The sequence below is a fragment of the Leuresthes tenuis genome, unplaced genomic scaffold (genome assembly GCF_036924035.1).
Source record: "Leuresthes tenuis unplaced genomic scaffold, fLeuTen1.0.hap1 SCAF_21, whole genome shotgun sequence".
Taxonomy (NCBI): domain Eukaryota; kingdom Metazoa; phylum Chordata; class Actinopteri; order Atheriniformes; family Atherinopsidae; genus Leuresthes; species Leuresthes tenuis.
In genome coordinates this window covers 1,184,647-1,204,260 of record NW_027325375.1, presented here as the reverse complement: position 1 = coordinate 1,204,260, position 19,614 = coordinate 1,184,647, and the positions used below count along the sequence as shown (strand labels likewise).

Sequence of the window (19,614 nt, the reverse complement as noted above, 5' to 3'; positions counted from 1 at the left end):
ATATTGATCTGTTAAATAAAGGTAGGGTTTCCGATCAGCTGTTTCAGCCATTTTTAGGTGTTCCATTTAAAGTGAGAGAGCACAAAAACACTGTGCCCACCTTTTTCAGAAGAATTTGTAAGAGCTGTAACAAAGTAAGTGAGCTGAGAAACTCCTTCCACTTTGGTTATGGACGCCCTGCTTCTTAGGAGCCTCTGATTGAATAAAAACATTAAAAATCTCTGTAAAAGAGGGTTAAAGGTCAGAGTGACTGTTTGTTTGTTTGTTGTTGATCCGTTTCTTATCGAGATATTACAAAGGTCAGATTTGGAGCAATCTTTGATATCCACGAGTCCACATTTATTAATATTCCAGTCTAGCCGGGAAGCTTTTGATTACATCGATGTGTTAGTTTTGCAGAAACAAAGTTCTGTTTAATTCTCCACCAGTAAAAGAGGTACGTTATACGTCATTTGATGCAAACGCATCTTTTCTGCGTTCACATGTGGAGGAAAGCTTCTGGCACACATATGTCAATGTAATTTATTTATAAAGCCCTTTACAACAATCCATTTCGGTACCAAAGTGCTTTACAGCAGATAATAAATAAAGAAAAGAATAAGTAAAAAACAATAAAATAACAGTAAAAAACAATAAAATAACAGTAAAAAACAATAAAATAACAGTAAAAACAATAAAATAGCAGTAAAAAACAATAACAGTAAAAAACAATAAAATAGCAGTAAAAAACAATAAAATAACAGTAGAAAAACAATAAAATAGAAGTAAAAAACAATAAAATAGAAGTAAAAAACAATAAAATAGCAGTAAAAAACAATAAAATAGCAGTAAAAAACAATAAAATACTGCAAAATTGAATAAGATAATATAAAAGTGTCACCATACTACTGGGTATTAAAAGCCATCTGAAATAAGTATGTTTTTAGCCCAGATTTAAAGAGGCCCAGATCAGAAATAAGATGCATCTCGGGGGGGGGGCTTATTCCAGAGCCTGGGGGCAGCAACAGAAAAGGCTCGGTCACCCCAGGGCTTGTATTTTAACCTGAACACTTCCAGCTAAAGTTGTTGACCTCAGAGCTCCACCAGGGTTACAGTTAAAAGCTCAGATAAATACGATGGGGTGAGGCTGTTAAGAGCTTTAAAACCAAACTTTAAAAGTTTAAAATCAGTTCTATGAAGGACAGGAAGCCAGTGAAGGGAGTTAAGAACAGGAGTGATGTGCACAGGTCTGTTAGTGTTGGTTAAAGACGGGCAGCAGCAGCATTTTGCACCAGCTGAAGGCGACTGAGAAAAGTCTGGGAGACATAAAGTCCATTGCTGTGGTTTAACCTTGAACTTATGAGGGCATGGAGGCTTAAAAACATTTAACTTTGTAAATATGAAACATATGAAAACTCCAGTATACCCTGAGGCAGATCCTTAGGCTGGATTTAATTCTCACTAAAGGGTTTACTTCTTTAAAGATCCAAGTATAATTAAAGCTATGATGTATGATGCATTTTATGTACTTTGGCTGTTACTCTCATACATTTGTGAATAAAATACGCAATTTCAACACAAATTCAACATTTTATTTGATTTTTTTAACGTGTGGTGGCTTAAAAACAGGTAGAACAACACAGTATTTTATTTCTGTGACCATACGAACAGCATTTGATCTAAACCTGCTTTATGTGTGCTGAAAATCTCCTAAAGTCCTCCATTTATGCTTCTCGTGATAACCGAAGGCAGCTGTGTTGAGTGTTAACAACATCGAGCTGTTCAGGATCATGCTCCTGCTGCAGGGTTTCCCTGCCAAAGGCATCCAAGGCGAACCCCCCCCCCTGCTGGTAGGTGTGGTACAGCTGCTGGTGAGTGTGGTAGTGACTCTGTTCAAGAGGACAACTGCTGGCAAACGGGCACCTGCAAAAAGAAAGTACAGTCAAAGCATGTAAAACAGCAAAATGCTGCTAATAGTTTGAATAAAGTGCAGAATCTGGGTATGAAAAGCTTCTAAAACGGCTTAGAAATACAAATATCAAATGTATTTTGCTTGTCTTTGTAGTTTCTATTCACGAATAAACAAAAGAACCAAACAAAGCAGACATATTTCCTATAAAATGCAGCCTGAAAAGCTTGTAAAACTGCTTAAAAAACAAATATCAAATGTATTTTGCTTGTTTTTGTGGTTTCTATTCATGAATAAACAAAAGAACCAAAAAAAGCAGGTTATCTGACATATTTCCTATAAAATGCAGCATGAAAAGCTTCCAAAACTGCTTAAAAATACAAATATCAAATGTATTTAGCTTGTCTTTGTGGTTTCTATTCATGAATAAACAAAAGAACCAAACAAAGCAGGCTATCTGACATATTTCCTATAAAATGCAGCCTGAAAAGCTTGTAAAACTGCTTAAAAAAACAAATATCAAATGTATTTTGCTTGTTTTTGTGGTTTCTATTCATGAATAAACAAAAGAACCAAAAAAAGCAGGTTATCTGACATATTTCCTATAAAATGCAGCCTGAAAAGCTTCTAAAACTGCTTAAAATACAAATATCAAATGTATTTTACTTGTATTTCTAGTTTCTATTAAAGAATAAACAAAAGAACCAAACAAAGCAGGCTATCTGACATATTTCCTATAAAATGCAGCATGAAAAGCTTGTAAAACTGCTTAAAAATACAAATATCAAATGTATTTTGCTTGTCTTTGTAGTTTCTATTCATGAATAAACAAAAGAACCAAACAAAGCAGACATATTTCCTATAAAATGCAGCCTGAAAAGCTTCTAAAACTGCTTAAAAATACAAATATTAAATGTGTTTTGCTCGTCTTTGTGGTTTCTATTAAAGAATAAACAAAAGAACCAAACAAAGCAGGTTATCTGACATATTTCCTATAAAATGCAGCATGAAAAGCTTCTAAAACTGCTTAAAAAAACAAATATCAAATGTCTTTTGCTTGTCTTTGTGGTTTCTATTAAAGAATAAACAAAAGAACCAAACAAAGCAGGCTATCTGACATATTTACCATAAAATGCAGCCTGAAAAGCTTGTAAAACTGCTTAAAAAACAAATATCAAATGTATTTTGCTTGTCTTTGTGGTTTCTATTAAAGAATAAACAAAAGAACCAAACAAAGCAGGCTATCTGACACTATCTGACTATAAAACGGTTCACCTTGCAGAGTGGGCCTGGAGCATGGAGCAGGACTCAGAGGAGTGAGATGAATTGGGACAGTAGCCCACGGTGTGGGGCGCCAACATGGGACACGGGTTCATGCCGACTCCCAGTAAGCTGGACTGGTCCTGTGAGACCTTAAAGGCGCCGCTCGAGCCCTGCTGCCGTCCTGCTGGCTGCACAAAGGTCAGCGCCTCCCTGCGTTTCCTTCTCCTGGGACAATATTCATAATCTGGAATGACACAGAGAGGTTTGCCACCATCTTATGCATCTAATGTCCAACATTCAGGGGCTCTGGAAGGATTCCTACCCGGGAACTGCTGCTTATGCACGTCCCTCAGCTTCAGGGCGGCTTCATAGTAGGGCCTTTGCTGCTCCTCACTCAGCCGGGACCAGATACAGCCCAGCTGGAAACTGACGTCCTTACTTTCAGCGCCGGGGAAGGCTTTCTGCACGGCGCCGCGGTGGAGCCGAGCCCAAACAAGAAAGGCGTTCATCGGACGCTTGATGTGGCCATTCTTGCCTCGCAAAGACTGCAGTTGCTTCACGTCTGAGGGAGGACATTTGGGTGCGAAAAGACGTGCGTTTTTGAGGATTTGGAGCGATAATTTGACCACAGATGTTCAGTTTGTCATCTACATTGTGGCATTTTGTATTTGTGAATGGAGACAAAAAATAGCCTTATTTTACTTACTAATTTGCTACAAAACTCCTGAAAAAGGACACTTTTATTAGGTTTTGTCCCTTGCTATCATCACGGTACCTTCCTCTGTTGGCGGGGGGGTGAGTGTGAGGACGGGATCTCCGCCTTCCTGCCTTGCAGAGGGATGAACAGGTTGAACCTGGCCGTGTTTCAGGGGCTCTCCGGCTGCACCGGTCTGCATCTTGACAACCTGGTGAAGACCTGAGAGAAATAAAATAAGGCAGGTTCCTCACCGACTTGGGAACCCGTGAAACTCCTCAGTGCGTACCCACCTTTGCTGGAGGTGAGTAACGGCCTGGCTTGAGGCCGCGCTGTTTTTGTCCTGACTTTTCCAGTCCTGGGGCCATTTCTGGTCTCCATCTGCCACCTGAAGGTCCCGGTTGAGTCCCTGGTTCTGTTTGAAATACAGCAATTTAGGGGCGTCTTCCTCAAAGGTTGCTCGTCCCGTTTGACGCCTCCTGTCCGTTCCTGGTGTCGTTCTTCAACTTGACTTTGGTCTCCTCCATATCGTGCTGAATTAAAAACCGTTGCCGGGCAACAGAGAATGTTTTGTTTCGGTGCCCGTTGCTAAGTTACCGGTAAATTAAAAAAAAAAAAAACAGAATTTAATAGGAAAACAGCTCAATGAAGGGTTTTTCCATCCATAAAATGATGATAGTTGTGTTTAATCTGGTATTAATTCAGCCAGTTGGCTGAAATATCCCCATATTGCAGAGTTCTGCTTGTGATTTAATGTAAACCTGACAGTAACATTACCTTTTCTTACCTCCAGACTCCAAATGCTAGGGGCACATACAGGGGATGGTGCATAAGAACTTACACCCTTTCCAGGACAAATCCATCTATTCTTTGTACTTAGCAGGTCTCATGCTGGATTGGATGCTGTGCTACTGTTGGTAACAGTATCTGACATCTGTCATGATGCATAACCATGGCAACGGGAACGTTGCTAACCCGTTGGAGCAGCTAACTGAGCTCAACCAAAAAGCCACAAGTAACAAAACCCTGAATCAAAATGAGTTGAATGGGGAGGTTTTAGATGCTGAGCAAGAACTTAATGGGGAAGAGTGAAAGGTTAAAGTAATGCTGCGATAGAAATTCATTTTGGGGATTAATAAAGTATCATTGAATTGAAAATTGAACAAAAACTAAGCTAAAAAAAAAACTAAGTACATCCTTCCACAGGAATTAAGAGGGTAAGAAGCAGCCAGGAGCTGCTGATCAATGCTCTGATTAACTGATCAATGCTCTGATTAACTGATCAATGCTCTGATTAACTGATCCTCAGTCAGTGTGAGCAGCTCTATAAAAGCAGGAGTTCTGTCAGTTTAACACGATGCCAAGGAGGAAAGACACCAGCAATGATCTTAGAGAAGCAGCTGCTGCTGCCCATCAGTCTGGGAAGGGTTATAAGGCCATTTCCAGACTATCTGGAGTCCATCATTCTACAGAGAGAAAGATTATTCACAAGTGGAAAACATTCAGGACAGCTGTCAATCTTCCCAGGAGTGGACGTCCCAGCAAGGTCACCCCAAGGTGAAGAAGCCCAGAGCTACATCTCAGACTCTACAGGCCTCAGTTAGCATGTTAAAGGTTAAAGGTCACCCCAAGGTGAAGAAGCCCAGAGCTACATCTCAGACTCTACAGGCCTCAGTTAGCATGCTAAAGGTTAAAGGTCACCCCAAGGTGAAGAAGCCCAGAGCTACATCTCAGACTCTACAGGCCTCAGTTAGCATGCTAAAGGTTAAAGGTCACCCCAAGGTGAAGAAGCCCAGAGCTACATCTCAGACTCTACAGGCCTCAGTTAGCATGTTAAAGGTTAAAGGTCACCCCAAGGTGAAAAAGCCCAGAGCTACATCTCAGACTCTACAGGCCTCAGTTAGCATGTTAAAGGTCAAAGGTCATGACAGCACAGTTAGAAAAGGACTGAACAAGGATGGCTTGTTTGGAAGGGCTGCAGGAGAAAGCCTCTTCTCTCTAAAAAGAACATGGCAGCACAGCTTAGGTTTGCAAAGCTGCATCTGAACAAAGCTCAAGACTTCTGGAACAATGTCCTTTGGACAGACCAGAGCAAAGTGGAGATGTTTGGTCCTAATGCACAGCAGCACGTTTGGAGGAAACCAAACACAGCATATCAGCACAAACACCTCATACCAGCTGTCAAGCACGGTGGTGGAGGGCTGATGATCTGGGCTGGTTCTGCAGCCACAGGACCTGGGCACCTTGCAGTCATTGAGTCCACCATGAACTCCTCTGGATACCAAAGTATTCTAGAGTCAGATGTGAGGCCATCTGTCCCACAGCTAAAGCTGGGCTGAAACTGGCTCATCAACAGGACAAAGATCCCAAACACAGCAGCAGATCTACAGCAGAATGTCTTCAAGACGAACTGAAGCCACATTGTCAACAAGAGTGAGCCAACATCTCCCCACCATGATGTGAGAGACAGATAACATCAAACAGTGAAAGTTACTGCTCCCAAAGAGGTTTTACGAGCTGTACTTTACTTTTTAAACCCGCTGCTTCTGCACATTGGCCTTGTTTTTAGTTAAAAACTGATGTGTTTTCCAGCTGGGGTTGTATTTAAGGACCAAATGACTTGTTCTTGTGTCCTGATAAGTAAAGCCTTTAAACTCTAAATCTAAAACTTCGAGGCTGCATGAAAGTTGCACAGCAGCAGATATCATCTGCATCCGTTCGGACATAAATTCAGTGTTAAAAATCAACAGCTGCGACGTTCTGCTCAGAAACAAACAAATAAGTAGGAAAAAATGAGCAAAACAAATGTTTTATGTTATAATTTAATGTTTTGAATGAAGTACAGAAAATATAATCAAATCAAAAGATCTGTACTGAAGAAAAAACACTGAATCAGATGTGCTATGACTCTCCCAAATGAGCATCAAACTCAAAAAATATTAAAGTAAAATCTATGGAATTATCCTTCTGAGAGTAACAAAATAAAGATTTGGTCATTTGGAGGGCAGTGCCTCGGAAAATGACTGCGTTTGCACATCAAACAGAGAAAACCGGACAATCATTCACCCCAGAACCCCAGAAATCAGCCTTTAAAAACTCAGCAGCTTACTTCTTTAGCTTCTGCTCTATCTAAGCCACACAAACGAAGGGGGATCGCATCAGTTTGAGGTAATGGTTGTTGAGTGACCCCCCCCCCCCACCCCAAAGAGACTCATCTCAACCTGCAAATGAGACAAAGGCTGCATAAAGAGAGAATATCGGTGGTAGTCTACGTAAGAAATACTGACTGTCCCTTTAATTAGGCATGAATGTGCAGCAGAGCACAGTTTCTACCTTAAGCAGAGGTCTAATAATGCAAAGAGCCTGATGCATATTTGCTAATGTTGTCTCTGGAACATCAACAGCTTTTTATTGAGCTACTCAGCATCCATCTGTGGTACACTGCCTAATAAAAAGAGGAGGGCAGACAAAGACAGGAAAAAAGGGCAGTTTGCTTACCTTAATTTACATTTCATTCACACTCCTATGGCTCAAGTAGAAAAGCAACCACTCAGTCCTGTTTGAACATGTGCACTCTGCCCCCTGCTGGAGGCCCAGAGGACTCACTTTCTCTGTTGGAATAGAATCGGTAATGGCTTGAATTTAGTTAAAAACATGATACTCTTGTTGAAGTGAAGCCTTCCTGTTCGAGCTCCCTGTACCGACTGAAATCTTAGTGCAGCTACAGAAACAAACTGAATGAAGGGAGTTACGGAAAGCATGTGAAGACAAAGGTTTCTCCCAGCAGGGACGTCTGTTGACACCAGTTCTTGTTTTCTTTGAGTGATAGTTTCAAACTTTAGCCCCAGTGGCTGCTCCACAACCTCCAGGATCCTGGTGCCTGCTCCCCAGAGAGAGCAGACAGTGAAACATGCAAGGTTGCCTTCAAGTCCAGCAGTCCTCCTGGCGCTCACACACACCTTCATTTCCCAAAGTTGCCAAAGTTAGCGAAGGCATCTTGTTTGGGCGGGACCACAGCTGGGGTGATGGAGTGGCTGAGGCCCATTCCTACCCCTGGAACCCCCATCATCATCGGAGCAGCCATGCCCATATTCATGTTCATGTTCATTCCCATCATGCCCGGGTTCACAGGGATGCCACCCTGCAAACCCATCGTCATGGCGCTGCCCGGAGGTCTTATGGGCGTCACATGGGGCGGAGAGCTGAGGCTGAGTCCTCCAAAGTTCTGAGCCAGCAGGTTGACGGGAGGCACTCCTGCACAGACACACAAGGCCACAGCTAAACTGAGTTATAAGCAGATCAAACCTGCTGAATAGTTACTCTGACCAGGCTAATCTGAACAGTAAGAGTCTGTTTTTTATGCTATTTTCCCCCTAAACAGCAAACTGTGTCCCCATAACAGTCCAACACTGAGCTCAGAGCACTGTACCTTGTTGCTGGATGATATTATTGAGAGTGGGGGGGGTCTTGGTGGGGTTGAGGCCTGCTGAAAGGAAGTCGAGGCTGATGTTGACAGAGGAATCCGACCAGGTTGATCCTAACGAACCTTGACCTCCGACGCCAGCCTTCTGCTGTTGTCCTATTGGCTGCTGAGACACGCCTCCCAAACTCTGAATGAAATTAAAAAATTAAATTAACATTAAACCATCACTAAAGATGAAAAACTAAAGCTACGGTAACATGAGCATCAAAAGAAATCCATATTTTAGAAGGTTTACCCAAACTCAAGGATGAAGGAAGTCTTTATGTCGTATTTTATTTATTTCATCCTCAAATAAACTAATTCAAGTAATACACATGAAAGCTTTTGAACTATTCTTTCCATTGAATTTACTATCAGCTGTTTTACAGACCTGTTAAAGGGGAACTCCGGTGTTTTTAAACCTTATTTCTGGCATGAAATACATTCATCTACCCGGTAAGAACGTCCATCTTACTCAAAGTCGTCGTTCACGTTGTCAAAATCTGATAAATATCCTGCCATGTTGCACAAAACTATCAGCAGCAAACTCTGTGTGAAGTTAGCCGACTGTCACAGAGCACGGAGTGAATAAACTGTGCTGCAGGGGGGCGTGTGGATGAAGTGGTCCCAGTAGAGTGCCTGTGTAGAAATCCCTCCGTTAGCTCTCCTATAGCTGCAAGTAGCCACATAACAGCAGCTATGAGCTAACAGAGCTATGAGCTAACAGAGCTATGAGCTAACAGAGCTATGAGCTAACAGCAGCTATGAGCTAACAGAGCTATGAGCTAACAGCTAACAGCAGCTATGAGCTAACAGCAGCTATGAGCTAACAGAAGCTATGAGCTAACAGAACTATGAGCTAACAGAGCTATGAGCTAACAGAAGCTATGAGCTAACAGCAGCTATGAGCTAACAGAGCTATGAGCTAACAGCTAACAGCAGCTATGAGCTAACAGAGCTATGAGCTAACAGCAGCTATGAGCTAACAGAGCTATGAGCTAACAGCAGCTATGAGCTAACAGAGCTATGAGCTAACAGCTAACAGCAGCTATGAGCTAACAGAGCTACGAGCTAACAGAAGCTATGAGCTAACAGAAGCTATGAGCTAACAGAGCTATAAGCTAACAGAAGCTATGAGCTAACAGAGCTATGAGCTAACAGAAGCTATGAGCTAACAGCAGCTATGAGCTAACAGCAGCTATAGCACACGTTCATTCATTCATTCTTCTTAAAGTATTGGTGAAATAAAGACAGATAATGCCTTATTTAGAGGCTGCATCCTCTAAGCCCCGTTCACTCCGTTATATGGATCTCCAGTTATCTAAATATCTTCAGAAGGACGCCGACTTTCACCAAACTGTTCTCTGTGAGTAGATGAACGTATTTAATGCCAGAAATAAGGTTTAAAAATTCCAGAGTTCCCCTTTAATTGATAAATGGGGGAAAATTCAACCTTCTTGTGGCACATACCTGTTGCGAGCGAGACAGGGGCATCGTTGGCATAGCAACAGATACTCCTGGCGTCACCCCTCCCAGAGAAAAAGTCATGCTCTGAGAGGCACTGAGCGTCGCATGTGGATTGGTTAGCTGATGGTTAACTCCACCCATCAGGTCAAAGAGCTCAGCAGACGGTGGCACAGAGGGGTTCGAGGCTGGGGCCGGGGGGGCACTGCCAAAGAGGTCACTGACGGGCTGGGAGGGGCCACAGCTCGATGGAGGTGGAGCATTTCCTGAAAAGGCATTCCAGTCCCCGAATTCTCCGTTTCCATTGGACGATGTAGCAGCTGGTCACAAGGAAAAAAAAGCTGTTTAACTGTGAGTGAAGCTAAGAGTAACTAGAAAAAAAGCTGCGAAACAGCTGTGAGAACTGCTTTTTAAGTTGAATGGGATTAGGTGAACATGGTCAAAAAGCTTAATCTAGTGAAAATTTAGCAGAAATCAAGTGAGTAATAGTTAAAATGGCTTCAGTGTAATATACAGCAGGGAGTGGAAGAGTGATGTCATCAGTGATGTCATCAGTGACAGGAATGTTTGTCAACAGCTGCAGCTTAACAGCTCTCTCCCTGTATAACCTGTAGAAATAGCTTTTTTGGATACTATGACCTCCTGTGAGAAAACCGGAAGAGCGAGGAAAATAATTTGAAGACCGTAAGAAGCAGAAGGCTTGGAGGAACGCAGCAATGTAGTTTTTATTTCAATGGAGTGAAAAAAATTTAAACGGCAGCGAGTTGAACACAGTTGAACCTGTCTCTGGTGTCAGACCAAGTTTCCATTGGAGTTAGTGAGAGAAATTGAAAGGTTTCTCTCGCTTCAAGGCTCATAGCTGAAATTCTGTAAATGTGAGCTATTTAGTATCAGCTGAAAGAGAACAAGTGTACCTACATTTTAAGGTATAACTTGTTTGTCTGAGTTAAACCGTATGAAAGTTAGACGAATTTGTTTGAATATCAGAAAAAGTTAAAATGATCAGTGTGCCACTCTAATCTTCTCATTCATAAAAATCAAGAAGGAGCAAAAATGTTCATGTTTTTTTAAACTGTCATATTTCAAAATTGGCTTAATATTTTAAAAAGCTGAATCATTTGGTAATAGCTGAATGTCTTGTGAACATTTTAAAGTTTGAATGGTGTCTCCAGCTGAATGTATGTTGAACTAGTTAGGTTGGAAAGAGGAGGACGTTTTTGAAGAGTTAAAAGAAATTTCCATTCATTTGAATGACGGGAAAAATTTGAATAAAAGTTAAATAGTTTAAAAAGTGTAAAATATATCAACACCAAAAGTCATAGCATAAATCTCCTGAAGGAGCTGAACGTTTTGATACCAAAATTGTTGAAATCGGTGAAAGATTGCAGGAGTAGTTAAGTGCCAAAAAAGAGAAACAGGAAAACAATAGTGAGAATGCCTTAAAGCAGGGGTCGGGAACCTATGGCTCGCGAGCCAGGTGTGGCTCTTTTGATGATTGCATCGCAGATAAAACTAAATATTCTCACTTGTTTTAATCCATCCATCGATTTTTCATGTCCTGTTCAGGGCTGCAGGAGCAGTTGTCCATTATTTTAATTGGATGATACTGGACTACGTTGGCCGTTGTAAAACAGGTAAACGCCCCCTTTTGAATCAGTCCGCTCGGTCATTAGCTCAAAGCTAACCCTTCGACGAAGAAGATGGCGAAAAGAAAAAAAGATGACGAGTATCGTACATTTCAGGCCGAATGGACTGAAGAATTCTCCTTTGTGGAGAGAGCAAATTCTGCGGTGTGTCTAATTTGCATTTTGCAAAATTACATCGATGAAACGGTCGAAAAACACGCGCCATGCTACCTTTGCATCAAAATACCCGGCAGGAGGCAGCAGAAAGAAAGCGTGCCAAGAGCTACTGAGCAGGGTACAAGCTAGAGCTACTGAGCAGGGTACAAGCAGCCAGCAGCAACTCGGCAAGGTGACTATAATTCCGCTAGCTTTGCTGGATCTTTAGCAATAGTGAGGAACAGAAAACCATTCACAGATGGCGAGTATGCTAATAAATAATATGCTAATATAATATGCTAATAAATTCAGAGGCTTATTATACTGACATTTAGTTGAATTCACTTTTAAAATATATTATATGGCTCTCATTGAAATAAATTTCCAAATTTTTTGCTTTCATGGCTCTCTTAGTCAAAAAGGTTCCCGACCCCTGCCTTAAAGCATTCTCACAGTGATCATTTCAGAGAGGTTCAGGACAACAGGACCTGACAGAAGGAGTTTACCTGTGCAGGTGGGCAGGCTGGCAGAGGCTGCAGGTGAGGAGAAGTCAGCGAAGCCTCCAATGAGGTCTGAGCTGCCTGCTGCATGGATGGACACCAGCACTCATTCATAAACAAGACACAAATGTGTTTCTCTCCTGATAGAAAGTGATGGAAAGCAGACTGTGGATACCTGCTGCCGCGCTCTGATTGGACGACGGATCGATCACAAGCAGGTCTGCGAGACCGCTGCTCGAAGACTGTCTGACCGACGACTGAGAGGAAGAAACACGGCGATTAAACACATGCCCAACATTAAACTGTGAGCCACGGGAGGAAACAAACACACACCATCTCCTCTGGGCTGTTGTCTCCCGTGTAGTGGGCCGCGGCGCCCAGGTCCAGCGTCTTGCTGCTCGCCGCCCCGCTGCGTTTGCGCGTGGTGGTCGTCGTGGTTTCCGTTGCTTGTGTGATCTGGATGCTTTTCGTTGTGACGGTCTCCTCCTCATCTTTGAACTCGATCGTGTCCTGCCTGCCGTTTCTTGACGATCTGTCCTCCTCGTTGTCACTATGGCAACCAGATCTACATCAGCACTCAGGAGATGATGCTTCTGTTTGCTTTGTCTGCTCTTATTGCCGGAGCTTCTTCTCAGAGCACGCCTACCTGATTCTGTCGGGCGAGTCGTCTCGTTCCTTCTTCCTGAACTTGTTGAGCGTGTCATCGATGGTGCTGCCTATCTTATCACTGATCTCTCCCAGCTTTTCGCTGAAGGGGAAAGCTCCTCGGCTCTTGTCCCAGTCCTCATCCCACTTACTCCGATCCAGTTCATTAGCTGAAAGGAAGCGGTCACAAACAGAGACTCCTTCAGATTTCAACCACATTTGTTGTCTCATAGCTAAAGTTTAGCTATAATAACGATTAGATCAGTTATCACATATTTTTGCATTAAAATCACATTTACAATCATCTAAATGCAGGAAAAGGCATACAAAGCAGGCCCAAAAGATATATATTGTTCCATTTTCTACGATGAAAATCCTGCCTTTCGTTGGCTGTTAATAAGCTCATTAATAGTTGAGATGAAATATCTACTTATCAGTCTTTTGAACTCATAATCTGGAGCTTTTTCAGCTCATTTAAGCTCTCATCACTTCCTGGTTGCATAAAGGTCATCCTCTGCGTTTAATTTAATAACCAAAGACAGTAATTCAACCTTTTTTAATCACATAATAAACCAATATGTCACTTTTCTTGTGAATAAATTTAAACTGTTAAGACCCATAAAAAATGCCCGTTTCTTTAGGAAATAACGCTTTAAAAGGAACATTGGATTCTAACTTGCACCATGAGCTACTTACAGTTTTTAAAGCCGCCCCCTCCTCCGCCCATACTGTCAGAAGACACTCCGATATATTTATCCTTGTTCTTCTTGGCTTTTTTCCTCTCCTCTCTCAGCCTGTCGTCGTCCTGGATGAACTCCACCATCTCCTTCACCTTCTGACGCACATTGATGCCCTGATCCTTCCCGTTCTCATCTGAACTCGAACAGAAACGCAAACAGAGTCAAAGGCAGAAGCAGCGCCTCAAACTGCAGGAACACTTCCTGTTTACGTCATTTCCTACGACCAACGCAACATATGACACATCTACAGAGACGTTGAGAAGAATAAAAAGGTTTTAAGCGAGTAACTTACCAATAAAGTGGTAGTTTTCCAGTGATCGCAGGTCGTAGATGTGCTCTCTGGCGCTGGTCACCACTCTCTCAGAGCCATTTCTGATCAGGTAGGCCAGCAGAAGTAAGGCCTGCGAGGAACAACATCTGATGAAAATCTGTTCTAAAGCCAGTTTCTGCCTCCAGTCTTATTCTCCTTGTGAAAGGATCTGAGCTCACTTTTCCTTTGCTCTTGCATAATTTATATGATTTTTACACAGAATCCAGTAACTACAGAGCGAGATCAGAGTGATTCCTGCTTATTCCCTCTGAAAAAACACCATCACTTTAAAACAAGTTCACCAAATGTTTCTGTTTCTGTATTTATCAGACGCTTTTATCCAAAGATTAGAGAAGATGCTCATTGGAAAGGCTGGTGGTGTGTCGCTGTCTAAGTGAGTTTTTTCAGATTTTCTGGTAACTTAAGTTCAGTCAAAGGTTTCCTTTGAATCCTTTAGCTTTTCCTCTGGTGAACCATGAGGGTTATGTTCTGTTTCTGTATTTATCAGACGCTTTTATCCAAAGCGACTTACAAATGAAGATATAACAGCTTTATAAAAAGCTAACAATAAGCTCCATAGAAGGAACCCAGGAGTCCGACTCTGTCAGAGGGGACAGAGTAGAGATAGGGTGCAGGCATAGAAGGAAGAGCAGAAAGATAAAGGGCAGAGATAGAGGGGGGAGGGAAGTACAAGGTAAGTGCTGGGATAGGAGGTGCTCTCTGAAGAGCTGGGTTTTCAGGAGCTTCTTGAAGATAGACAGGGACGCCCCTGTTCTGGTAGCGCTCGGTAGGTCATTCCACCATCGTGGGACGACACATGAACAGAGTTTGGATTGTCTTAGGCGTGGTGTAGGAGCTGCTAGACGACAATCCTGGGACCAACGGAGGGACCCAGTTGGGACAGAAGCCTTTGCAAGAGCATTCAAGTAGATGGAGCCGCTCCATTAAGCTCTTTGTAGCTAACATCAGGGACTTGGATCTGATGCAGGCGGCTAAGGGCAGCCAGAGGAGCTCAATGAACAGAGGGGGGACGTGTTCTTTTAGGCTGATCCAAGACCAGACGCACCGCCGCGTTCTGGACCATCTGCAGAGGTTTCACAGGCTGGAGACCAGTTAGGAAACCAGTTAGGAAAGCAGTTAGGAAACCAGTTAGGACACCAGTTAGGAAACCAGTTAGGAGACCAGTTAGGAGACCAGTTAGGAGACCAGTTAGGAGACCAGTTAGGAGAGCGTTGCAGTAGTCAAGGCGGGAGATGACCATGGCCTGCACCAGGAGCTGGGGGGCATGTTGGGTTAGGTATGGTCTGATCTTTCTTATGTTCAGTAATGCAAAGCGGCTGAACGAGCAACCGAGGTAACGGGATCTTTGAAGGTTAGTTGGTCATCAGTCATGACACCCAAGTTTCTAGCAACCTTTGATGGAGCCAGAGACAGGGAGGTCGACAGCAGTTAGAAAAATGGAAAGTGTTCATTTGGAAAACAAAAAGAAAGATAAATGTGTAGCAACCCAGTCCATCTGATGTGTAAACACCCCTGTGGGGGTCTCTGGGACCCACTTTCAGTCGTACCTTGTACACTCGTCTCCAGTTCTTCTTGTTGTCCTTCAGCATCCGGGTCCAAAGCATGTTCATCACCTCTGGGAACTGCTCGTACATGAAGGTCGACCTACACACAGAAACACACAGAAACTGAGGTCTTAAAACGCGCCTCAGTGCGCTCACAGCAACCCACCCGCTGCGTGTTGCACCTACTTGGCTATCTCTCCCATCAGTTGACCCGAGGGTCCCCAGGGGTCATCGTTGGTGGCTTCTCTGACCTTGGACTCGATCTCAGAGTAGTTCATCACCACATTGGTGCTGTGGACACAAAGACATCCTTTCTTTAAAGTGAAATGATTCGTTTTAAGCAACAGATTTGATCATTTTATCTAAGTTCTGCTGAAAAACTGTCAACATGTGGCTCTGAACTGCCACAAAAGGCAAGATAACGCAGCAGGAGCTGCTCTTACCACCAGTTTACAGACAGCAAAGGCCATATTTCACTCCTAATCTGCAGGAACAGGAAAGCTGCTGCTGCCAGTTCTGTGGAGGCAGATCAATAATGGAGCGTATTCATCAGCCCCAGCCAGGCGCAACCACCTCCCTACTCTTATGTCCTTTCTTCTTGTTGGGTTTCCTGCTCTGAGTGGAGCCCACTGTTGCAACGAGGCAGTGGAATACGGGGGGTGTGACTTCTGCAAGGCCCGAGGATTTCTTTATGTCTCAGTCTAAACCAACAGGATGGGATGAGCTCTTCTTCTTTGGGGCCTTTTTTGGCAGACTCAGTCTAAACCAACAGGATGGGATGAGCTCTTCTTCTTAGGGGCCTTTTTTGGCAGACTCAGTCTAAACCAACAGGATGGGATGAGCTCTTCTTCTTTGGGGCCTTTTTTGGCAGACTCAGTCTAAACCAACAGGATGGGATGAGCTCTTCTTCTTTGGGGCCTTTTTTGGCAGACTCAGTCTAAACCAACAGGATGGGATGAGCTCTTCTTCTTTGGGGCCTTTTTTGGCAGACTCAGTCTAAACCAACAGGATGGGATGAGCTCTTCTTCTTAGGGGCCTTTTTTGGCAGACTCAGTCTAAACCAACAGGATGGGATGAGCTCTTCTTCTTTGGGGCCTTTTTTGGCAGACTCAGTCTAAACCAACAGGATGGGATGAGCTCTTCTTCTTTGGGGCCTTTTTTGGCAGACTCAGTCTAAACCAACAGGATGGGATGAGCTCTTCTTCTTTGGGGCCTTTTTTGGCAGACTCAGTCTAAACCAACAGGATGGGATGAGCTCTTCTTCTTTGGGGCCTTTTTTGGCAGACTCAGTCTAAACCAACAGGATGGGATGAGCTCTTCTTCTTTGGGGCCTTTTTTGGCAGACTCAGTCTAAACCAACAGGATGGGATGAGCTCTTCTTCTTTGGGGCCTTTTTTGGCAGACTCAGTCTAAACCAACAGGATGGGATGAGCTCTTCTTCTTTGGGGCCTTTTTTGGCAGACTCAGTCTAAACCAACAGGATGGGATGAGCTCTTCTTCTTTGGGGCCTTTTTTGGCAGACTCCGTCTAACTAAGGCAGTTTTATTCAAACAGAACTACAATAAAAGCATAATGACAGCTTTGAAGTGTACTGCCTCATCCCAACACGTCTCTGTATGATGTAATGAGGTCTAACAATGAGACTAACTGCGGTTATTGTTACATAACTGAATGCAGCCTTTTTTAAAGTGCTCATCAAACACAGCGAGTACAATAAGCTACAAAATGCTCAGAGTGTTAACACTGAGCCAGAAGGGGAACCTTTCAGTTCACCCCCAGCTGTGCCAGCAGAGGTGTGGCAAAGTCCAGATTGAATCTGGCAAAGTCCAGATTCATTTCAATAAGGAGCCGATCTCACAGAGTTATGGCTGAGGTCAGTCAACATTGACTGGATTATGATAAAAAGCATTCCTACTATTCCACTCTTCCAGCCTACATGCTATACCTGGAGCGGGAAAAACATCAGAAACATCTAAAATATGAAACTGACTCCATCAGTTAAAAGGATTTAACCTTTAAAGTTGGAGCTCCTGATCCAAATCAAACATTTAAAACCTCAACACTAGAAATGTGTCCACGGCTTTGCAACTAAATCAATAACTATGCAAATGGTTAAAGATAAACAGTTATATCATTAAAGGAAGTAAACACGTCTGTTATTCTTAACCAAGCTGGCTGCATACATGAGATCTGAAAGGTTTGATCAATGCTCAGACAGATAAAACTCTGCCGGTGTTATTAAATAATTTTAATGGGACTGGACAGGGCAGGAAGCTGCTGCTCCTCATCTCTTTTGGGTTTGAACAAACAGCACAGCGCAGCAGGAGCACGACAACACTAGCATTAGCTGCTGCAGTGGGATGTTTGGGCCTCCAAAGACCGGTGAGGCAGCTGTGCGGGAAGCACAGGGTTCACATGCGGTTATTTATCCGCTCTGATCCTCTCCACACCGTTAATTAAAAGGCCTCGTGTCGGTGTATAATGTTGGAGGTAGCGGGCATCATCAGGGCGGGACCGGGCGCGAGGCTGCAGCAGAGGAACATCACACACGCGCACACACACGACACACCAGACCTGGGCTTAGCATAGCTAACGGAATTAGCTAACTAATAGCATCCGTTATGTGTGAGGCACAAACAAATTCCCGATCATGTTGCTGTGTTTTCCCCTTCCTGGGGTCATTTAAAAGGACCACAGCAGGAGATACCGCGGAAAAACAAATGTCTTCATGTGTCACAGCGTTAAGGATTGGCTTACAGCCAGCTGCTAAAAGCTAACAGCTGAGGGCTAGCTCTGTGACGTCACGGCCCGTATCTTCTCCTCCGTCAGCGATAAAAGCTGCTGATGCTGCCCGGCTGATGCCGCCGGACTGGCCCGTTAGCTCGGAAGCCGCTTAGCGGTTTAGCTTCGGCTAGCGCGCGGAGCTCCGCCTGCTCCTCGGTACTCACGCTTTGTCCACGAGTTCCCTGACTTTCCACATGTTCAGCATCTCCACACGGAACCGCGGGCTCGCCGCCTCAATCCTGCGTCGCCCCCGTGTCTCTACGCCGCCCAAGCCAGAGGTGGTGTCCGGTTACCGACGACAGTCCCTCCGCTCCTCGATGAGCTCCGGTGGCACAGCGGCCGATGCGGGTAACGGACCGACCCCAGTTGCTACGGAAACGTCGTCTTCTGTCGACGTCACCGAGGCGTCGTGACGCGCCCTCACAGAGTGAATCACAGGCTTTTTAAGGCAAAAAGTCAATAAAATATATCAGTGCTTCACGTTTAAGTTTGTACAAACAATTTCTCATCAATTTGCACTCTAATGACTAATTTAAAACTCTTCTTTGGAAACGTTTGGCATGTTCACTGTCACACAACAGTAGTATGGTGACACTTTTATATTATTTCATATTATCTATATTATATTATATATATATTATATCATATTATATATATTATATATATTATATTATCTATTTTATATTATATTATTTTATATGATCTTTTATTTTTATTTTATTTTATATTATCTTTAATTTTTATTTTATTTTATTTTATATTACCTTATTCAATTTTGCTGTATTTTATTGCGTTTACTGTTATTTTATTGTTTTGTACTTATGCTTTTCTTTTATTTATTATCTGCTGTAAAGCACTTTGGTACACCGAGATGGATTGTTGTAAAGGGCTGTAGAAATAAATTATATTTACATTTACAACTGACTTCTCTTATTTTAAAAAAAGACAGATTATTTATATTTGGCTCCAGATTAAACGGAAATGCTTTTTTTACAATAAAAAAAAAAGAGTCAAACCAGAGCCGGACAACCTTCAGTTCAGATGCAGACAACTGTGGGTATAAAACCATTTCTAAATATTCTTGGAGTGTTTCTCGGAGCAAAGCGGGTTCTGCAACTCTGCAAAAAAGGCGGTTTGACACCAAGTTTCAAAACTGAGTAAATTTGCAAGGGTGTGACTAAGATCAGGACCTAAAAGTCCTCTGCAGAGATCAGGGAAGATGCCAGGGCAGCCATCTCAGTTAGGCTTTTATTTTACAACAGGATGGAAACCACACGGAGTGAAGGACAGCCATCTTTGGCTGTAGTTAAATTCAATTTAGAAGCAAACAAATCATTTGTAGCACATTTCATGTACAAAACAATTCAAAGTGCTTTACATAAAACAAAAGCATTGAGGCAGGGAGCGGAAAAAGCATAAAAATATGTGAAAGAATATAAATAGAAAGAAATAAAATAATTAAAATGAATAAAAACAAGCAACAAATAGCAATAAATTAAAAATGTAGCGTGCATTTGA

General features: G+C 42.9%; 2 protein-coding genes across 2 annotated transcripts; both read right to left on the bottom strand.

Annotated features, from left to right (window-relative positions):
* Positions 1 to 1,598: 1,598 nt before the first annotated feature.
* On the bottom strand, positions 1,599 to 4,053 carry LOC140280279 (uncharacterized). The gene is made up of 4 exons (XM_072375583.1): positions 3,927 to 4,053; positions 3,474 to 3,713; positions 3,164 to 3,395; positions 1,599 to 1,902 (listed from the first exon to the last, which is right to left on the bottom strand). The coding sequence occupies exons 1-4, from the start codon at positions 4,045 to 4,047 to the stop codon at positions 1,704 to 1,706; spliced, it is 792 nt and encodes a 263-aa protein (XP_072231684.1). The 5' UTR covers positions 4,048 to 4,053; the 3' UTR covers positions 1,599 to 1,703.
* A 2,643-nt stretch (positions 4,054 to 6,696) lies between these two features.
* LOC140279992 (clathrin interactor 1-like) lies at positions 6,697 to 18,464 on the bottom strand. The gene is made up of 12 exons (XM_072375237.1): positions 18,261 to 18,464; positions 15,499 to 15,603; positions 15,316 to 15,412; positions 13,730 to 13,838; positions 13,394 to 13,570; positions 12,699 to 12,867; positions 12,386 to 12,602; positions 12,228 to 12,309; positions 12,059 to 12,136; positions 9,778 to 10,091; positions 8,275 to 8,455; positions 6,697 to 8,099 (listed from the first exon to the last, which is right to left on the bottom strand). The coding sequence occupies exons 1-12, from the start codon at positions 18,299 to 18,301 to the stop codon at positions 7,807 to 7,809; spliced, it is 1,863 nt and encodes a 620-aa protein (XP_072231338.1). The 5' UTR covers positions 18,302 to 18,464; the 3' UTR covers positions 6,697 to 7,806.
* Positions 18,465 to 19,614: the final 1,150 nt, after the last annotated feature.

Coding starts and splice junctions, on each gene's coding strand:
- LOC140280279 (XM_072375583.1), bottom strand. CDS start 4,047: ATGCAGACCGGTGCAGCCGGAGAGCCCCTGAAACACGGCCAGGTTCAA. Junction 3,714..3,926: donor CCCCCCGCCAACAGAGGAAG/GTACCGTGATGA, acceptor GTCCTCCCTCAG/ACGTGAAGCAACTGCAGTCT. Junction 3,396..3,473: donor GCATAAGCAGCAGTTCCCGG/GTAGGAATCCTT, acceptor GTGTCATTCCAG/ATTATGAATATTGTCCCAGG.
- LOC140279992 (XM_072375237.1), bottom strand. CDS start 18,301: ATGCTGAACATGTGGAAAGTCAGGGAACTCGTGGACAAAGC. Junction 15,413..15,498: donor CTGATGGGAGAGATAGCCAA/GTAGGTGCAACA, acceptor TTCTGTGTGTAG/GTCGACCTTCATGTACGAGC. Junction 12,603..12,698: donor GACTCGCCCGACAGAATCAG/GTAGGCGTGCTC, acceptor TGGTTGCCATAG/TGACAACGAGGAGGACAGAT.